The sequence below is a fragment of the Anarrhichthys ocellatus genome, unplaced genomic scaffold, assembly GCF_004355925.1.
Source record: "Anarrhichthys ocellatus isolate YVR2014 unplaced genomic scaffold, GSC_Weel_1.0 scaffold109, whole genome shotgun sequence".
Lineage (NCBI taxonomy): Eukaryota > Metazoa > Chordata > Actinopteri > Perciformes > Anarhichadidae > Anarrhichthys > Anarrhichthys ocellatus.
The window spans coordinates 791,566-809,534 of NW_022280139.1; the positions used below are offsets into that span (position 1 = coordinate 791,566).

Consider the following 17,969-nt stretch of genomic DNA (forward strand, 5'->3'; position numbering starts at 1 on the left):
TGTGTGTGTGTGTGTGTGTGTGTGTGTGTGTGTGTGGACCAGGTATGGGGTGTATGGGGGTTGTCTTGGTAACAGCTGAGTTTTGGGTCTTGGGCTCCAAGGGAGCACAGCTGCACATGGCAACACAGATGGTGCCACACACACATGCATGCGTACACAGACACACACACACTGAGGCCAAATACGCAGATACAGACGTGCACATTCACACTCTCAGGCCACACACACACACACACACACACATCCACGTGTCTGTAAGTGGGCAGCTCAGCTGTAACCTGGGAGGCTGTTCACTCTGTCATTTGGTCTATTTACACACATCCTGCCTCCAACAAATTATTCCTTTTTCATTTTGAATCCCTGCTATTTTTAGGGAAGCCGTGTACGCCGCCGTGACGCTGCTCCAAAGTCCCGTCCTTTGTGCCAACTACAGTTTTCAGGTTTCAGAATCCTTGAGTTTTTGAAATAATTTGTTTTCTATCTTTGTTAAAAGTGGTGATGCTTTTGTGCCGCACTTCCCTGTAAATCACAGTCATTCACTCTGTCATTCACTCTGTCATTCATACTGTGTGTAGTGCTGTGACGTCATTACTATTGTTTGGAATATGGTGAGGTTCTGTTTGAGGTGCACGCCTGACATGCTGAATGTATCAAGGTCTGAGTATAACAACGATTTCCCCTTGAAAGACCAACTAAGCACTGGGTAACAATGTTTTTGTGCGCTGCCTGACACATAATCTGAATGTGGTTTTAGCTTTTTCTCAAAACAATTGTTCCACAATTTGGCATATTTGCTTACTTGCTGAAAGTTACATGAGAAGATCGATACCAATCCTGTGTCTGTGCTTTTATATGTAACTAGAGCCGGGAGTCATAAGTTAAAGCTGGGGTGCTGAACTTTTGTCGCCCCCCTCTGGCAGTGGGAGTAATAACACTGTCGACGCTACTGGATTGTTTGTGTGAATTTGTTTGGCAAGGGCTTGATTGTAACAGACGTTAATTTAAATGTAAAGCTCTTGTATTCCAGCTTTACCAGGGAGAATGGAAACAGGGAGAAACAGCTAACTTGTGTCGATCCAAAAACCCAAATGAATGGCTCTCTAATCAACACATTGTATCTCGCTCTCTTTTTTGCTCTCTTTTTTTTTTATTCGTACACAAATGAAAACATAAAAGTGACAAATTGTGCTTTCAGGAGAGTTACTGCTGCAGAGGCGTTGGTTTCGTACTTTGGAGTGAGCCAGGCTAGTTCTTTATGCTAAGCTAAACTGAGCAACTGCCCACTATAGCTCCTCAGTTGCTGAGGCTCGCAGGGGACATAAATAAACATTACAAACACTACAAAAACTAAAATGAATTATGAATTATATATGATGATTGTTTGTAACAATCATAAAATGCTGACTCTAACCAATATGATTTGGCAATATTTATTATGATTTCCGTTGGGGATTTAATGCCCAGAAGTCAGTAAATCCGGCTAAACAGATGGAATGTCTCTCACAGTGTTTGTGAGCGGATATAAGTTTTCTTTTTCACCGTGCAATACTTAAAGTACTCTGTATACTGTACATGTTCCAGACATCTTGTGTACAAAGCTGCTGTATTTGTCTTTTATCTTTTGAGACCATCCATATTTGCAATAACATTTCGAAGTGGAAGAAAAAGTGACAGCAAGAAACCAGGTGATGATTTTTCTTTCCAACATGGTTTAGAAAAGAGTTCACATTATGAAATCAGCGGGTTGCATTAGTGTACAAACAACAACTCAGTAAGCTTTGAATCCACAAACCAGCAGACAACCACACATCAGTAACCTCTTCATGGTAAGTCTTTTCACAGGTCAGATCTGATGGGATTTAAGCTTCTTAATTCCCTTTAACACAATGAAGTACTGATGCACGTACTCACACACGCACACACAGACACCCACACACCCACACACACACACACACACACATCCACACACACATCCACAGTAACACAGTCACATGTGGCAGCTGTCCAATACAAACCCAATATGTACCGCTTGAAATTACTGTTGCAACTGAAGTTATTGAACATCATGACTATATTAAAAAAGGGAAACAATTTTAAAAGTTTCAGTAGCTGATTTAGAATAGTTTCATAATAAACTTTGATACTTACATGTTTACAGTGATATGAAATCCTTCAGAGAGTCCTGTGCAGATCTTCAATATAATTTGACATTACAATTCCACTGGAGTATTATTTAATAAATATGAGATGGAGAATCACTTCTGGAAATGCCAAGGCTCAATTTCCCGTCAAACAGGAAATGAAGCTGCCACAAAGTTCGAAAGAGAAGTATTTTTATTATTCTGAATAAACCAAATATTCTCTCTGTCTATCTGACTTTATCTATCTTTTGAGCCTTCACCCCCCTCCTCTTCTTAATTCATCACCACGGAGACACACTCTCTCTCTCTCTCTCTCTCTCTCACACACACACACATACATACACACACACACACACACACACACACACACACACACACACAATTAATAACTCTGCCGGGAAAGTAATAAAAGGAAATCCAGCCTTCCTCTTCGTCCATATTTGGCCATTTCCTGACAGCTCTAATTAACCAAGTCCTTTATGATTCTATACCTGACATTTGATTGGCTGGGGGGCTGGCCTCGATAAGAACTGTTTTAAATTAACAGATGAAATTAGATTGGAGATTACTGCAGATATGCTTGACAAGGTTAATTAAATGACCAGTCACGAGGGGCTTGTTTTAAATCCGATGTCACCGACACATTCACAGCTGATGCCGTTCGCCACGCCGGAGTTTTCTCCCAGTTTTCCAAAGTATAGCTTCCAAAGAGTGTCTTTTTAGCAAATGTAAATCATTAGCATGTTAATTTTAACATAGTGACTTGATTACCATAAACTCACAAGACGATCTCTGATTAGCCTCAGGAGAACTGCGACAGCGTCAGACTTGACAGGAAATCTGCTATCTTGCTGAATGGCACCAAACAGGGAAAGGAGCAGGTGCATTGCTTTAAATTCACAATGTGTACTCGCAGTCATCAAAGTTTTCATTGATTCTTATTTTCCTTTTTAAACCATGAAACAGAATGATAGCAGAAAGAAGGCTGTTGTGCCCTGAGCCAAGTTTACAGACAACACCATCTACACCATCTATCTAATAAATACTTGAGGTTATGGAAGTTTATTATATGGTTTTGGCCACTTAGGGGCAGTGTAATAACGCTTTAGTAAACAGTTGCCTCTTTACACATTCAGTAAGTCCAGGCAGCAACCTCCGGTTCTGAAAAGTGAAGCCAATGTGTAAGTGCCAAAACCTAACTAACTATTACACAATATTTTCCTAAACCTAATGAAGTATTACACAATCTTCCCTAAACTAGATAGTTTTGTTACCTAAACCTAATTAAGTACAACACGCTCATTCCCTAAACCTAAGTCGTTTTGTTTGCTCAACCTAACTAAGTATTACACAATCTTTCCTGTCAAGACTGTGAAGTTGTGGAGTTTCATTTGAAAAGATTGTGTGCATGACCAGAAGTTGACACGTGTTGCTGGACTTTCGTAGTAAAAGCACAAAAGAAATGAGGAGTAACTTTTTTGTAAGCTATGGTACAAACCGCTGTATGAGTTTACGTTGCCATGAGATGTTTCCATTTCGTCCTTCTTTGCCCTCATGCAGCTGTCTATTGCAAGTCTAAACCCCACTACTGGATCAACCGTAAAATGAAAACCTCTCGCCTGTGTGAGATGTTTTCTCCATCTCCACACTGGAGCACACTGCCTCCACCCTGACACTATCAATTTCAATAACCTTTATTTAATCTTAATGCTGGTAATAAGTAGACCAAGGTTTAATGAAGGGGCTGAATCACAGATGACAGAATTATGAAAATGTATCACAGTCAAAGTCTATTAACTTCGGTCCTTTCTTGTCATACGGACTTGTCAAGTCAACGGACATAGGATTATGTGTGTGTGCGTGTGTGTGCGTGTGTGTGTGTGTGTGTGTAAAACAGTTTTCAGTGATTCATTTCCCTCATTAAGGGTTCTTACTTCTCTCCAATAATCCTTCACCTGACTGTTCTTATTCATTATGCCACAACAGTGTTTAACAAAGTGTTTCTTTGTACACCTTGTTATTTCAAAGGTAATTTGATTATTTCACCTTGTACCCCCTTTGTGACACTTTGCAACATATCAGGCCATGGGTTTACTTGCGCCATATAGAGACAAAGGCTAGAAGAGATAAAAACGAGAATGATAAGGGCAAGGGAGAGATGGGAGGAAAGACTGAGGAGGCGTAGAGGGGGAGTGATAGCAAAGAGGAAAAAAGGAAAGAAATAAAAGGAGGAGAGGAGACAGGGAGACACAGAGAGACAGGGGAGCTATTTTAGTGGTGGGAAGAAGTGAAAAGCCAGGAGAGAGCAGTGAAAGCCAACGAGTGACAAGTGAAACTAATGATGTGAAAAGTAGCTGCAATAGTTACAAAGGAGGGAGCAAAGCAGACACACTGTTTCTATGGATTCCCTCCGTCCCTCCCTCTCACTCTTCATGTATACCAAACATCACTGCCATCGCAGATCACTTCCTCCAGGAATTTGGGATTTTGCCATTGCACAAATGTATGTAAATCATAACATGTTATGCTCACTGTGAAATTCCTAGTTACACAAAAAAGATCATCTTGTGATAGTAATCTGGCAGAGAAAGATTTGAGATGAGTTTGATTGTAATAAACAACTGAATGCTTATTATGATTCATGAAATAAACAAGTGTTCATTAACAATGTGTTTTTTTCCAAAGCTTTTGTTGAATATTTGTAAGAAAATCTAAATGGAAAGAAATGAAAATCACTCAACTTGAGTGCAAGTCCTTTGAAAAAAAGGTTCTGCTTTAAAATTCACTCCAATAACACAAAAGTAGATGCAAATTATTGTTGTTTTTTTTAGAAGCCACAACTAATTCTACAATAATGGTTCCAATAATTACAATCCTGTGAGATTCTGTAGGAACGGATAGGTATTTTCAACTTTCAACTTCAATTGGTTTGATTTCAAACAAGTACGCTTGTTATGTTAATTAAGCTACAAATGTAAAGCCTCGTGACTCAGTGGTGTAGCGCCACGTGACGTAAAAGTGCTGTTTGTTCAGCCCATCCATCTCAGCTCCCACCCTCAGGAGGAATCTCTCGCTCTCAACACTACGTCCATTGCTCTGAGCGTCTGATGGTGACGCAGTGATACATTGGAGTTAGTTGAGACCAGGGTGTGTCTCATACAGACTTCACAATGCTAACATCACGCTGGTGAGATTGGACCAAAATAATCCAAATTAAGGTGATCTTCTTCTGTGAGCTCGCCACTCTCAGCAACACCCTCCACATACTTTAATCTATTGTTGATGTAAAGAATATAAGATATTACTGCAGCTTTAATAACTATATTAACGGGTGTTAGAGACCAGAGCTGATGTTTCTTGATGTGATATGTGGTTCTGAACCTTTGTATCTTACACTGTCTTCTTGGTAATTTTGTTTGTGATAATTTGGCTGCAAAGAATAGTTTCCTAAATCATCAATGTCCTAATTAAACCGAATTGGAGTTAAACACTCGAAAACATCACAATAGAGGCACTAAATGGAAGGCAAATTCACACCAATCATGTTAAGTGGTGATGTGGGGGATGTGTTTTAGTCGGGTAACCGCTGAAAATCAGAACACAGAAAGATGAAGTGAGACTGTCTGCAGTGAGAACACGGCCGGAACCAACAGCAGGGAAACAACCTCAAAACACGAGGCTGAAGGAAACAGATGTCGGCGTCTGACAACCAGCAGTTCCTCTTGCTCGGATGGCGGCGTTAAAGAATGAACCGAGGGCAGAGCACTGTTTGGACCGACGCTCCCATTCATCTGCTTCTTTAGGTGAATCAGAGTGTCAGAGCGGCCGCGCTGAATTAAAGTTACTAAGACTGGAATCAGATTGGTTTGGACTCATGAGTCATGTGACTTTTTGTTGACATAATTACTCATGATTGGATAGAGCGGGCGGTTGATGTATGCTTCACACCAGCTGAAACAGGAACGTCGAGGTGTGATGGCAAGAAATGATGATGCAGCGACTTGAAAAAGCTCCTGTCAATCATCGGTGGAAAGTCTTGCTTTGATACTAATGGAAACAACATAGCACCTACCTTTTTTTTTTTTTTTTTTTTTTTTGTACTTATAAACACCCTGCTGCTTTGGCCGCGAATAGAAATTATGACACCGCTTGGCTGTATGAGACTGGATTTCAGGGCGGGTACTTGTGATTGAGAGAAACTGACACACACACTCACACAACAACACCAGGCGCAACCCACACACAAACCCTCGTGCCGCACAAGTGCAGACAAAGTTGATGATTTTAATCATGGTAACATGCTGCGAACACAAACACGCCCTCGGGGTGCTAATCAATTACTGCAGAGTGTGTGTGTGTGTGTGTGTGTGTAGTACAGTGTGCTGCCTGCCTCAGCACAAAGGCAAGCAAACACACCACCAAAACACACACACAGCATATCTAAAGCTCTCCAGACCACTTCCCTTTTTTGGATTTTTTAGTAATGATCATTTTTAAGAGACGGACAAACGTCAAATGTTTTCATCCAACTGAATAAGCCAAGCAATTGAAACCAAACTTAAAGCAATCATCTGTCATTTCCATATGAAAAGAGTTGCATTTTGTCATGACCAATTGATAAAGTCCCATGTTTATTCAACCCTTATAACCAGTTGTACCTTTGCTGCCCTTTAAAAGAAACAAGTCATTACAGGGATTAACTTCCACAAGGAGTGAGGACACCACTTGCACAGAAGCAGAGTCCTCTCCTACTCACTCTGCATAGAAGATCAGCCACAGTTTATGTGTACAATGTGAACAATGTTAACATTCAGTTCAAGCGCCACTGACAACAAAACGCACAGATATTCACATGTTGTTAGCATTCGATGTCGGTCCTGGATAGAGTGCTGATAGAGCTATCATTATGATAATACCGAGGTCTATCATAATTATCTGCTAATTGACTGCCTAACGAGGTAGCACTCGTTAGAATGCTCATTAATACTCCATCATCGCCACTGATAGCTGTAATCACAGAGTGGTGGTTTCAAGGTCTTACAGGAGGGTGTGTGAGAGCATGTGTGGATACTGTCTGCTTAAATGTGTGCGTGTGTGTGTGTGTGTGTGCGTGTGTGTTTCTAGCATTGTCCAGTCTTTCTTTAAGCAGTAATAGTTCATATGTACTGGATCACAGAAGTTGTTGCATTTAGCATATATGGGTTGCCTATGTAATAGCCCATGTTGTTTTTTTTCCGTTTTTTGTTCACTTCTGGTCAAACAATAATCAGTGAAGGTGTTTTGCCATGACGGCAAATGGAGTAAAGAAACAACAGATGCATCACTAACTACCTGAAACCCCCAGTGTGTCAGCAGCTTTCTACTTAAGCAGTTCCTCGTACATTAAAGGTCCGTTCACCTCACATTTTCCAATGTCGCCATTTAACCATGCAAAGATTTCCGCTGCGACAACCATTATATGTGAGAAGCTAAAGGCATTGAAAAGTTACTCTGTTATATTATATGTAATATATATTATATAAAGGCAAAAAAATGAATTGGATTGGTAGCAAAAGTCTGCGCACAGGAAAAGCTTTTTTTGTGATTTTTATGAACTGACAATTTATGCAATACCTTTATTTCTGCTTCACTGTTACAGTTTTGCTCCATAAATTTAAACTTTGATGAAATTTGATCACTCCTATGATAAACAGCTGGGCTGGACATCGCTGCCGCCAACATTGCTTGATAAGCCCAATTCCAGGGGCTCCAAGCAGTTACCCTGATGCACACCTACTAGACAGCTTCCCACCTTCAGCTGCACTACTCTGAGCAGCCACAAGAACTATATTCTACCATAACGCTCCCACTTTCTTCATTAACCTTCTCTTCTTGTGTACGTATGCACAGCAGATGTCAGCGTGTGCATTTCCCTTCAGCCTAGACTGCAGTGGCTGTTTCAGCTGCAGTGGAAAGAAATATAGATGTCTCAGTTTACTGTTGTCTGTGTTACAACAGTGTTGTGGCTTGTGTTGCAGGTATGCCTCTCAGTCTGGACTGCAAGGCGTTTTTTGGCTACAGTGGAGAAAACAGAAGGCCCATTATCTACTGGATGAAAGGAGAAAAGTTTGTTGAAGAACTCGCGGGACACATAAAAGAAAGTGAAGTCAGGTAAATACACCGGCGTCAGACTAAACATGAATCCACAGTCGCATATGGTGGGTATCCCGAACCATTTCCTGGAGGAGAGGAGATGAAATAAATACACTACAGCAGGTGTAAATTGAAAATCAACCAAAGTTGAGTAAATACACATGATTATACATAATACTGCAAGACACTGCATGGCAGTATAGTATCAATTACAGCCTCTCAAGTTTACAGGTTTCTATTCTTAATTCATTTCTGGAAAAAAAAAGGCTTGACTCCAGCTGCACTCCTCACACTGTCAGTATCTAATTTGCTCTCTTATGATTTATGACTCATTGAGGGTTCTCCGACAGATTTCTTCTTAACTTTCCTAAAAAGATTATGATACTAATAATAAAGTTAAATTATATTCATTTTCTCCCCTATTGGGACCAATTACACTGGGCTCCACTGGGAAAAACCTGATTGTCTGCGGGGGTGTCAAATATCATTAAAACAACCATCAGAACACACACACAATGTGTGTGTGTAGTGCTTGGGAACATTACTTTTAAATGCATCTACAGATATGCCTTATACCTTAAAACAGGTCGCTCAATACTGATTCATCTGTTACCTATTAACCTCCAGATTGTAAAACACATCAGGTCATAGGTACAATTCATCTGTGATTGCAACATATTCTGATCATCAGAAATGACTGCAGTGAATTGTTTCATCATCGGGCTGTATGAATGTAGAGCAACAGCTTGGAAGTGGGGAATGACTTTCTAACGGGGAATAGTTTGTGGTCTCGGGTGCAACACAGTTCTGTCTCTTTTCAAGTTGTTCAGAAGGAACGAGTCCCAAAGTCATGATGAGGTCTGTATGAGCACGTCATGCTGAGCTCGCATGATTCTACTCTTTCGTAAACTCTCCCAACCGTATTTTCTAAGTAGAGAGAAGGACTTTGTAAAGGCTGAAAAAGTATAAAATCTTAGTACGGATGATAAGACATCAACGGAGGCAAATGAAGTACATGGACAGCTAATACTTTATTACAAAAGTGACCTTAAACACTGTTTGTGCTAGTGGTTATAATGGCTTTGCCTCTGTAGGGCTGTGCGAGTGCTCTGTGTGGGGGGGTAGAGGTGGGATGAGGTGTGCAGGATTAGAGCACATGAATTGACTAGACTTTAAAACCGATGTTGATACCAATGTGCTGCAGTGCTGCAGGATCACTCAATTCAATATTCAATTTATCCACCGATTTAGGCCCTCCTGTTGCAAAATCCGCAAGCAGCACTCCGTTATGTGGCATTGCAGCACTTCATGTGCTCTACATGATGGAGGAAAACTATGATTTATCACAACCTATAGATCTCATTATCGCAGCTCTCTAGATCAATGGTATTGGTGGTTTGATTTGATGAATTTCATGCTAACGTTGCAAAAGTGTTTGCTGAGTTTTTGGAAGGTGACATATGATGTAATTATCCCTCATTGCACAAGGAAATGGTGACACACTTGCATGCACAGGTCAAAGTTCAAACAGGAAGTCAGGCTGTCATGTGGATGTTTAGTAGAAACCTTTTGTAGTGTGGCTGTCGGACTTGGTCTACACTTTCAACCAAATTTGACTGAGCTGTGGATTCATTTTTAAGCCGTATGATCCTCTGACCACTAGTGGTTGTTGCCCTGTTGGACCTATTATTGGTCAGCACATGAGCGAACCCCTTAAAAATATGTTTCCAATGTTTGAACTAAACCTTTCTTGGCAATTGGATTTGAGTGCACAGGTTACTCGTTTGACAGATATGAGTAATTCAAGGGTATGAGATACACAGTTATGTAGAGTTGATTCATCTATAATCTACTGTAAATTGACATTCTGTAATTTAAAAGATTAAATCACAGTTAAATGTTTAAACAGTGATTCAGTTTGGTTACTTTAAACAGCCTCTCTGTCGACAACAACCTGCAGCTTTATTACTTTAAAAGGACATAGTGGCTACATTTGGTTTCCCCCAAAGTGTAACTTTACCATTGCAATGGCAGCTTGTGAAGAGGCTGGCATGGATAAGTGCACCATCTACAATGACTTCACTCCGGGTCCACTGCTTGTCCTCTTTCCATTGTTCAACCTGCCCACTTTTGAGCAATACTACTTGACAATCACTTCTGATACGGCAGCCTGTAAAAGAAATATTGTTGTAGGATGGAAAAGAGACTCTCAAAATTCTGTTCACTTAGGGTTTTAGCCATCGACACTAACTTCCTCACCCTGGATGAAGTCAAAACCCTTACTATTAGAAAAGAGTTTTTAAAGTAAAATCCAGACAAAATGTTCTCTCCGACCCAAAACCCTTCATATTTGATGTCATCAACTCAGCCCACCAAAAATAATGTGAATGTTTAATCCTCCCTGAAAGGAAATCCTTTTCCCTCTTCCGCCGGCTGCCTCCACAGCGAGGTCAGAGGTCAGGGTCAGCGCACCCAGCAGCAGCCCTGGAGCTGGGAGGTCTTCAGTGTCTTGTTCCGTGGGCACTTGAGCAGCAGCTCTGCTTGCTGACCTGCTGGGGCTTGAACCCAGCTACTCCATTCTGAGGAGGGTCTATGTAACTGCTAAGCCAACTCGGTGGCCTCTGGAAATGTTCTCTCCCGGAGGAAAAGGGTGTGGTAGAGTGTGCATGAGGATGAGTGTTTAAACTTGAAACTAATCATGCCCCGTGGTATTAAATTAACCTTTGCCTGATGAGTTCTCCATCTATCAGTCCAGTCCTCCGGCCACCTCTAATCCCATCACATTGCTACTCCAAATTCAACAATCGCGCTGCAGCAGACAGACTCCCGTTGTGTTGCACATTAATCTGTCCACGTTCGGCGCCCACCACCCATCCTGCTGCAGCGCCGGCCATTTGACTGTGTGTGTGTCCCTGTCTAGTTGCATAGGATCTCGTGGCCTCCATGACAATGTGAGCACCCGTAATTACCAATTCTTGTTACCCTGCGGTATTTGAGAGAACTGTTGACACTCTCCGCTCATTATTACTACACCACCCAGAGAGAGCAGCCACCTGTGAATATACACGACAGACAGGACGTTTCACACTTTTTTCTCCACGCTCGTCTTCTGCAAAACCTGCAACTGTCTCCTTCATGAATTCAAGAGTTCTTTTTTTTTCCACCAGCATCATATATATGAGCAGTATCTCCAGTTTTACTGCAGTGGTTGGCACAGCTTCAATGCTGTCCAGCCGCTCAACATTTCTGCAACTCAGCTATGAAAGTTTGTGGTTCGATCATGTGCAATGAATTTGTAATTGCAATATTTCCATTTGGGCCGATGCTTCCTTCACATTTTCACTTGAAAGCAGCGCTGGCCCATATGTCTAGTGGTGTGGAGGCTTCTTTACCTGCTTGAAATTCACATCAGCTGTCCGATCCAACTTGTTGAAGCCTCACTGTTTTAAGGTTCTTTTAACCAGAGCTCGTATCTGCATCATTCTAGATTATTATTTGCTACTGTTTACACTTTTTCTGAAGTTACCAGTATTAGTTTTCCATGGACCTAGAGGTGTAGAGGTGTTTTATATCACCTAAAGGTTGTTTTAGAGACGATTTTACCATGACAAGTACAATGGTTAGAGAAGAACTACTTTTTTTTAATCATATTAAGGACTGTGGCATTATCTTTTAATAACTTTGGTTACTATAAGCAATACTACTGTGGAAGTGAAGTCTGACTGTATCAAAGGCATGTATCAGTTCCATAGAGTTGCATAGACTTCAGAAAGGAGAGCATTGTCAATATACTTTATGGGGCGAATTCACCAAAAGCATGGCCTTCATGGCTGCTAGAATTGCTTAAATAAGACAAAAAGAAAACGCGGAAATCTCAAAACACCCACAAAGACGGTCACGCACCCCTAACTGCTCTAAATTTGGCGCAAAATTGGCCCCTTTTCATACAAATGAGTACGACATTTATACTTATATATAACTGCAATCATCTGCAAAAAAATAATATCTTTTGGGAATCACACCTTGAGACATGGCCGATAGCGGTTGCTATTCATGCTATTGGTGTCCACAATCCGGTTTGCAGATGTGAGGAGTGGGAGACAGAGTGGAGCTGGTAACGGTTATGGACGTGGTTTGCAGTTTTGACGAGACCTTTTTCCAGATTTCAGAGTTCAATTTAAGAGAGTTGGTTTTCATCCATGATTCAGAGAGGCAGTAGGACCTGGTGGAGTGAAATGTATTGCCGATATATTTTGTGGACATATAGAGCTGGATATCATCTGTGCAGCAGTGGAAGTGGAGACCGTGAAGATGGATAAGATGAACGGGGAGGACCAAGTGATGAGCCCTGGGGTACACCTTGGGACAAAGGTGGCGCACCAGAGGTGGACACAATGGCTGAAGCCAGAGGGCAGTACTAGTGATACTGAGGTTGACCCAGGCAGTAGAAGAATGCTGAAGTTGATGGTGTCAAAAGCAGCAGTGAGGTTGAGGAGGATGTGAATACTGAGATGACCGGAGTGTGAGAAGAGGAGGTTGTTGATCTTTTTGAAAAATGATTGCCAAGTGTGATAACATTAGCATTGCATTAACATGAAAGTGGAGATCTTACCCATGTCTTAAGTGTTGTATAGAAAACAATCACAGATGGGCAGAATGATTATTCACTACTCAGACATAAATTAGTTGGACTGTGTTTAAAACCAGATGTGGAGAGAGTTATGGATTGGAGAGAGATGGAGGGAGGTAAGAGGAGAAGAAAAGGAGGTCTGAAACGGCTGGGGTGAGAAAAGGAGGAGCGGAAGTGATGTGTTTTTAATCGAGTATTTTAGCACGTCGCTGCTTTTGACAGTGACCTCTAATACTCTGTCCTGGTAGACATGATAGTGACACACACACACTCTAAAACACCGACAGAGAGAAAAATACACTTACAGTGGTGATCCAAATCACTTGATGTATTTCTTCAGAAACCTTTGACATTTTCAATCTCACAATTCTTCCTGTAAGGTGACCATGACACTACTAATACTGTATTCAGATTTCACAGCTTCTTTCTGCTTCTCTGTTGCCAAACGGGTTGAGAAAAGCATAAATATTGAGAGGGTCAGGAGTTCAATTCCCACAGCGACCGCTCATGCTAAAAGGTTGTGTGTGTCGAAACATGCAAGCAGTTGGATAAAAGCCTCAAGTGAGAGATATGATTCTTTTTCATGGTGAGTTTCAGAGCAGAACCCCATGGAACCTCATCTCTGTTGGCCATGGCTTGACTGTGCCGACTCCCATGTGGTTCAACCCCTTTGTGCAGGGAGGACCCGCCCTATACGCTGAATATGCAATATTTTATCCTTTTGTTTTTTCTTTAAAGAACAAAAGTCGCTGGGAGACATAAACTCATTCAAATGTGGTGGAAGGCTAGATCATACTTGAGACAAATTAGCTTAGGGGGGGAGAAATTATTATATTATTATATTACATAAAAATAATATATGAGGGAATGTAGAGATAATACTGTATATCAATAACGTTTGCCTGAGCTGGCTACAGCTGCAAATTAATTCATGGATCATTATTCCACAGGCAGAGCTGATGGCGGCTCTCAATGCTTACCTCTTACGCACCGCAGCTCATTTCAGAAGATTCCATATTGCATATTGAGCTGGGCAATACCACTTACAGGCACTGTATATACACGTATGAGGATGACTACGTTGTGTGAAATCTGACAGCAAACCTATAAATCAATCTTCATTTATTCATTTTTAATCAGGCCTACATCTGGTTAGCATTAGAAAAAAACAAGTTTCTAGCAATGTAGGCTACCATTTTGTAAATTATTGTTTAAACCATGTGTATTCAAAAAGGCTGTTCTGGTGCAGTTCATGCAGTCAACAATTAATGGAAATCACTAAAATGTGTGCTTTTTAGTAGGAAGAATAAATAAAAGGTTATCTTTTGTTTTTTTTAAAGTATGTTTTGTCATCTCGTGCTCTTTTGCCTAATTCATTCATCCTTTTTTTCTTATTCTTTTTTTACTCCCTCTTCACTATGTGCATCAAGTGTTCAGGTTTCTCTACAGGAAGCTTAACCATTATTCCAAATAATGGATTTGTGTGAGCAAGGCCATTTGCAGGGCTTTCCCTTACTTTAGATTCAGCCACTTCATCGTCCAAATTGAAAATGTAATCCCTTTTGCAAGGTTTTTATGAGATAAGCTTTTCATGCTTGAAGTTACATGGTGTCTAAGAGCCTCTTAAAAAACATCTCCTGTTGCAACACATACAGTGAATAAAAGAAATTGCATCACTGGCATGTAGCATTGTGCTGTAATTATTGCTTGTGTTTGTTTTGATATTGATATTTTTGCTGTGGTTATTGTATTTCAACCACTGCCAAATTCTACATCATGTTGTAAAAACCAAACTTTGATAACAGTTTAAATACAGTTTTATGAAATGCTAGCTATCTTCTATCTTCCAACACAACATTTGACACGGGTGTCTTCGCCCATGTGACACTCCAAAACCCTGTCCAGATGTGTCTTACTCACACTCAAACTCATTTTCTCTGGTTTCCAGTCTTAGGCAATTTCCTCTGAGGTCCAAGCTGTGAATCCTCAAGTATGTGTAGCTGGTACTGAGTTCATTTCACAAGACACTGGCTTTTGAAATAATTCTCCCCTTTGGACCACAGGACAGATTTTGTTAATAGAACTGCAGGAATTAGTCCAAAAACCCAGAAATGAGTCCGCATTTTGGCCGTTCCAGCTCCCTCATCTTAACGTCAATGGTTTTTTTTGAATGGGTTTTTGGTCAGATGCCTAAAGTAGGGTCTTTGGTTAAGACAAGCTTAAGAGAATTTAAAGTCTTGCATGGATTTGTAAGCTTTCGTTGCTTGTCGTTGCTAACTATTGGCTAAACGTGATTACAGCAGGCTTTGGAAAAATTCAACGGCATCATTCGAAACATTAGCCGAACATAGAAACTATTAGTGGTCTTGACGTTGAAGTCTTGCGACTGTGGTGTTGTTTGTTTATAACCTCATCCCTCAAACAACGATTGTCCAATCACAACTTAGCAACTAGGACTGTAGTGGTTCTCTTATCCTGCATACGGCAGGTTTGCTAAGTTTTGGCTGTTTGGTAAGAATCTTCGTGCAGAGGGTTTTGCACACCGTGAACATTGTAAAACGGTCGCGGTCTTGGTTAGGGTTCGAAAAAAATCATGGTTTGGCTTAAAATAAGTATGCTTGTAGAGTAAGCTACAGAGATGTGGGAAACAAACAGCAAACCACAGAGTAAATGTCCTGTTTGTTTGAACAATCCACCACCCCTCCTTCCCACCCTTTGAGGGGTTTCCGCTCTCAATGCTACGTCCGTGGCTCTGAGCATCGGATACCTACGTGAATGAGCTTCAACTGATCTCACAGAGTTGTGAGCTAGCTAGCTAGCTACCTATATCTAACAAAGAGTGGGCCGAACAAATGAGTCGAATGCTGAAATAAGTCCCCTCAACAAACAATTGATGCCGCTTGCATAGTGTTGAGTTTACCAGGCATTTCATCTCTACATTTTGCATTGCGTTCACCTTGATAAACAACAAAAAGCAAAAAAAAAAGAGACAGCAACATTGCGTTGACTTAATTCTAAAGCCATATGAAATGAGAGACATTTCCCCAACCTGTGATGCTACCGGACCATATGCGCTGACTAAATATGCCATGTCAACAGTTGGTAGTCAGATATCACTGATTATGGCTGAATCTGATCTCAAATCAGACTCAGAGGTGCACGTCGTGACCCATCTGAGTCTGCCCCTCCTCTGCCTTCTCTCTTCCCCGCAGGCTGTTAGAGGAGTATGACCTCACCATAAGGCGAGTCTTTTTTCCAGCTGTCGCCAACGTTTTCTACACGTGCCTCCTTGCTCCTCTCTGCCCTCCTTCATCTGCTCTACACTCAACACTGCTCCACTCTTTATTTCTCATCTCCTCTTCTCTTCCTTCCCCCTTCTCTCCTGCTCACCTCTCTCCTTTCACAGCATTTTGTGGAGCAATGTAGGAGATGGACCTCCAACTGTCTCTAAGAGTTATACATGTTTACTTCTCCCCTTGTTCTCACACTCCCTCTCCTCTTCTTGCCTCTCTCATTTCTTCCTTGAAGGTTATTTTTTTTTAAGTAATCTGGGATACAACTCCAGCTAATCCATCAAATGTTTCATACATGTTCATGTTCTCCCTGTCTTCCTTAAAGGTTTTTAAAGGAGTACATTTGGGGTAAAGGGATGTCCCTGCTGTCTCTGACTATTACCTTCTTGTCCCGTGTTTGTCCAGGATTTTGAGGGAGCATTTAGGGGAGAAGGAGGTGCAGCTGTCCTTAACGTTTGATGCTCTGGACGAGGCAGACCTGGCCAACTACACCTGTTACGTGGAGAACCACATAGGGAGGCGCAGCGGGAGTGCTATACTGCAAAAGAAAGGTAGACCACCATCTCTTTCCCTTTCCTACCCTTCCTCTAGTTTCAGTGAGACGGAATCACAGAAGTGCACCAGATGTAGAGAAACGAGAGTGACAGATTAAATGAATGACAGAATCATCAGTACAAACAGCTTGCAAGGAAATAGCTCATTAAAAAAACAGCAACACAAATGTGGTATTTTATCTTTAATACTTAAAACAACATCATCATTACCCCAAACATTTATTCATAAAGCACATAAGCACAATTTACAAAAATGTAGACTTTAGAGTGACAGCATGTAGCTCATCATAGTTTAACCCCATGTTATCCTTATAATTCAGTGTGGCTTTGTGGCACAAGGCAGTAAAACTGCCTGTGCCAAAGCACACTGTATATTATCCATCGGGCTTAATCATACTACTACTACTAATAATAATAATAACTAGAAAATTCGTGAAGAAATTTTGACAGTGTGGCTTCTACTGCCCGAAGAAATCGCAATATATACACACGCCAATGTTACCGGTAGTGTCATTCAGGTTCAATTGAGATAGCGCTACTCTCTTTTCTGCATTTTAGATTCATACTCTTGGATTGAATCTTGTATTTGTGGGGCTTTTATTTTGAAAGGGTGGGACTGGGTGGGTGAGAGAGGGGGAGAGGAGACATAATCATAATGTTTGACACTAAAATGAGAGGCTTCATCACAAGCATGCATTCCAGTTAGAATTCATTCGAATTTCAATAGAATTTGAAATGGGGGGGGTGAGAGGGGAAAAGTCCTCTAAAAATATCTAAGCCCTGAATGACTGTATGATAGAGAGAGACACAGAGAGGGAGAGAGAGACAGAAAGATAGACAGAGAGGAGAGAGAGACAGAGTGAGTGAGAGAGACAGGCAGACAGACAGTTAGATGGACTGAGTGAGTGGGAGAGAGAGACAGGCAGACAGACAGTTAGATGGACTGAGTGAGTGGGAGAGAGACAGGCAGACAGACAGTTAGATGGACTGAGTGAGTGGGAGAGAGAGACAGGCAGACAGACAGTTAGATGGACTGAGTGAGTGGGAGAGAGAGGCAGGCAGACAGACAGTTAGATGGACTGAGTGAGTAGGAGAGAGAGACAGGCAGACAGACAGTTAGATGGACTGAGTGAGTGGGAGAGAGAGACAGGCAGACAGACAGTTAGATGGACTGAGTGAGTGGGAGAGAGACAGGCAGACAGACAGTTAGATGGACTGA

General features: G+C 41.3%; 1 protein-coding gene across 2 annotated transcripts in view; it reads left to right on the plus strand.

Annotated features, from left to right (window-relative positions):
• il1rapl2 (interleukin 1 receptor accessory protein-like 2) overlaps positions 1-17,969 on the plus strand; it is a 368,671-nt gene that overhangs the window by 333,956 nt on the left and 16,746 nt on the right. For both annotated transcript variants that reach the window (XM_031876428.1, XM_031876429.1), the window contains exons 8-9: positions 8,159-8,291; positions 16,602-16,747. In XM_031876428.1, the coding sequence (XP_031732288.1) occupies positions 8,159-8,291; positions 16,602-16,747 (279 nt within the window). The remainder of the gene's footprint in view (positions 1-8,158; positions 8,292-16,601; positions 16,748-17,969) is intronic.